At 36.6% G+C, this 3,002-nt stretch overlaps 1 protein-coding gene across 1 annotated transcript; it reads left to right on the forward strand.

Annotated features, from left to right (window-relative positions):
* Positions 1 to 440: 440 nt before the first annotated feature.
* Positions 441 to 2,455, forward strand: LOC113349893 (60S ribosomal protein L14-1). Its single transcript, XM_026593926.1, has 5 exons — positions 441 to 567; positions 703 to 804; positions 1,648 to 1,777; positions 1,883 to 1,995; positions 2,218 to 2,455. Exons 1-5 carry the CDS (start codon positions 565 to 567, stop codon positions 2,269 to 2,271), a joined length of 402 nt encoding a protein of 133 aa, XP_026449711.1. The 5' UTR covers positions 441 to 564; the 3' UTR covers positions 2,272 to 2,455.
* The last annotated feature ends 547 nt before the right edge of the window (positions 2,456 to 3,002 follow it).

A 3,002-nucleotide genomic window follows, 5' to 3' on the forward strand; every position in this document is an offset into this window, starting at 1 on the left:
ATGATGGTTATCTGGAATTAGAAGATTCAGATGGTGATGAAGCTGTCGAGATCAAGAGAAGAACAAAAAAGATGAGATCTGAGATAAATCAGAAGATGTTAGAGTTTTTGGTAATGATAATCAGTTTTTCTCGCCTTACGTTAGTTTGGAAGAAGAAAAACGAAAACACAATTTCACAAAATTATAGGCCTGTGCATAGTTTTATTATTGAGAATAGGTGTAATTGGGATTTTTTTGGCCGTAGGTTTCACAGTGAAAAAGTCTACATAATTGGATTTGTCTGTAGTTTTCACAATCCGCATCCACCCATTTGTTGCTCGCATTTCCTCGGAGGAGCTGGGCTCAGCTATGCCATACCAAAGAAAGAAAAAAAGGAAGAGAAAGAAAAAGAGTAGCCCATTAGCATACACTATTACGCTGCATACGTACTCGTGTTGGATGCACGTACTGTCCACTTATCTCGACATTTAAAAGGAGAGAACAAAACCCTAATCCGTCTTCTAAACAAACTCACCGACCTCCTCTATCCTCCGTTTCTTCGTTCCCACCGCCAGAAATCTCAAAATGGTACAACATTTTATCAGTTTCCTTACTGTGTGATTGATTGTTATTGTTTTAGGTTTTTATGTTTAATTGATGCGATTTCTTAGTTCCAGATTTCGAACTAGGGTTTAACAATATTTATCTTTTCTGATTTTGTAGCCTTTCAAGCGTTATGTTGAGATTGGGAGAGTTGCTCTCGTTAACTACGGTGAAGATTATGGTAGACTTGTGGTCATTGTTGATGTCATCGACCAAAACAGGGTAAGCTCAGACCGAAATGAGGATTTGCGTATTTTTCTCTTTAGGGTTATTTCTCGTTGGTTTGTATAAATGTAGCATTTAGAGGATTTCTCAGCTACACCATAGTTTTTCTTATTCTGAGTTAAATGACTGAAATTTATGTGTTGGGTTTTGTACTTTATTATCCTGTTTTTACATGAACATGGTAAGTAGCATTTTCTCATAGAGTAGTGTTAAATTTTGTACGATACTTGGTAACTTGGAGGTTTGCGCTGTTTGTCAGCTTGTTTTTTTGCTGACAATTAGTGTATAGTATTTTTGTAATCTTCTTATACTCTAGATAAGGTTGCAGTTGATTTTGCAATGAACATACTGATAAGGCATGATCAAAATATGCTACCATAAATCTATATGGTCTTACGTTCATACTATTTGTTCTAAACTCTAAATGAGTGGGTCATATATTTTGGGGAATGGAGCGTCAAGTGAAGAGCAGAGAGCCACTCGCTTGCGTCTTCTCATATAGCTCCAAATATGAATTGTTGCATGTTCGATTTAGAGATTTGGTTCACTGAATTCCATTTCTTGGTCTTGCATAATATGGCACATATCATCAGGTCTGACATCTGTGTTTAGGTCAATTCTCATCAAAATTGTACACCCTCTAACTCGAATAATGGCTATAATGTTATATGAACGATATTGAGTTATGCTATTTGGTAAGGTCAAAGTATCTTGCTCTGCTAGTTTCCTGCCGTCTTAACATGTTTATCTTCCTATGGATTTAGGGAATACTGGATCCTTGTATATTTTGCAGTGTGTTATCTCCTGACTTTTTTTTTTTTTTTTTTGTAATTGGAAAAGGCACTTGTTGATGCTCCTGATATGGAGAGAAGCCAAATGAACTTCAAGAGGCTCTCTTTAACAGATATCAAGATTGACATTGGCAGAATCCCCAAGAAGAAAGTTTTGATCGACGCCATGGAGGCTGCAGGCAAGCTACTAACTTCATTCCTTCCGGTGTTTAGAGAAAGTGATAATCACGTTAGCTACATCTGAGTTGTGGCTTAATCATACTGTTGGTTTAAATATTGTGCAGATGTTAAGAAGAAATGGGAAAGCAGCTCTTGGGGAAGAAAGTTGATTGTTCAGAAGAAAAGAGCATCCTTGAATGACTTTGACAGGTTCAAGGTCATGTTGGCAAAGATCAAGGTTTGTCTTAACTATGTATCCTTTTTGCCAATTGTTTCTCAGAGTGGGAACATTGTCTGTTTTGCTAACGGCTTATTTTTGTGGTTTCTGCATTGGAGATATTGAAATATCCAAATGTTATGCTTCTAAAATCTGTTCAGTTCGTCATCATATTAAACTAATCCTTGGAGCTTCTGAATCCATCATTAGCTAATTGGTTTGAATGACTTTTGAATGTGGCAGAGAGGGGGAGCCATTCGTCAGGAGCTTGCAAAGCTGAAGAAACAGGCTGCATAAGTTTTGAACATCACTTGTGAAATCGAACCTTGTTAGGAAAGAAAGAGGATTTTGTAGTTGATTTTTGGCTACTTATTTTGGTTCTCATCCTACCATTTTGGAGATTTTAGAACTACTGTTGTGTGTAATCTACTTGGTATCTGGATTTTTTATGCAAATCTTAGTCGGCATACATTTTTCTATATCTTCCAGTCTTGTGTTGATATTTTCTTTTAGCTCTGTGTAGCTCGCAAAGATTACATCATTACCTAAACCTACAAACCAATAAAGAATGTAGGTTTAGGTCTTTTATATGCTTAGTTTCAAGGGAAACAAAAGTAATCTTCTAGATTCCACTTAGAACAAGCTGCAGCTGCCTCTGCCAGAATACTTACCAATATGAACTGAATGTTTATTATCAGAAGGAACTCTAGGGCAGAGATAGTTAAAAAGTTGAACCGGATGAATAACAAATTGATAGTATAGAAGCTTCAAATGTTGACCTCCTGGAAAGGGGAGCTCCTGGAAGTACAATTCTTTGAATTCTGAGAGGCCAAGGGGAGCTCCTGGAAAGTACAATTCCTTGAATTCTACGAATCGGGAGAATATGTTAAAATTTCTAAATTTCACCAAGATGCAGTGTTACTAATACTGTTTATGTGGAGGTAAATCTCAAAGAACATTTAAGAAGAGGTTTGGGTGATATATCATTTTAAAACGCAAGCATACAAGATATGCAATGAATGTTGGGT

Source organism: Papaver somniferum, chromosome 2, assembly GCF_003573695.1.
Source record: "Papaver somniferum cultivar HN1 chromosome 2, ASM357369v1, whole genome shotgun sequence".
In the NCBI taxonomy this organism is placed as follows: Eukaryota; Viridiplantae; Streptophyta; class Magnoliopsida; order Ranunculales; family Papaveraceae; genus Papaver; species Papaver somniferum.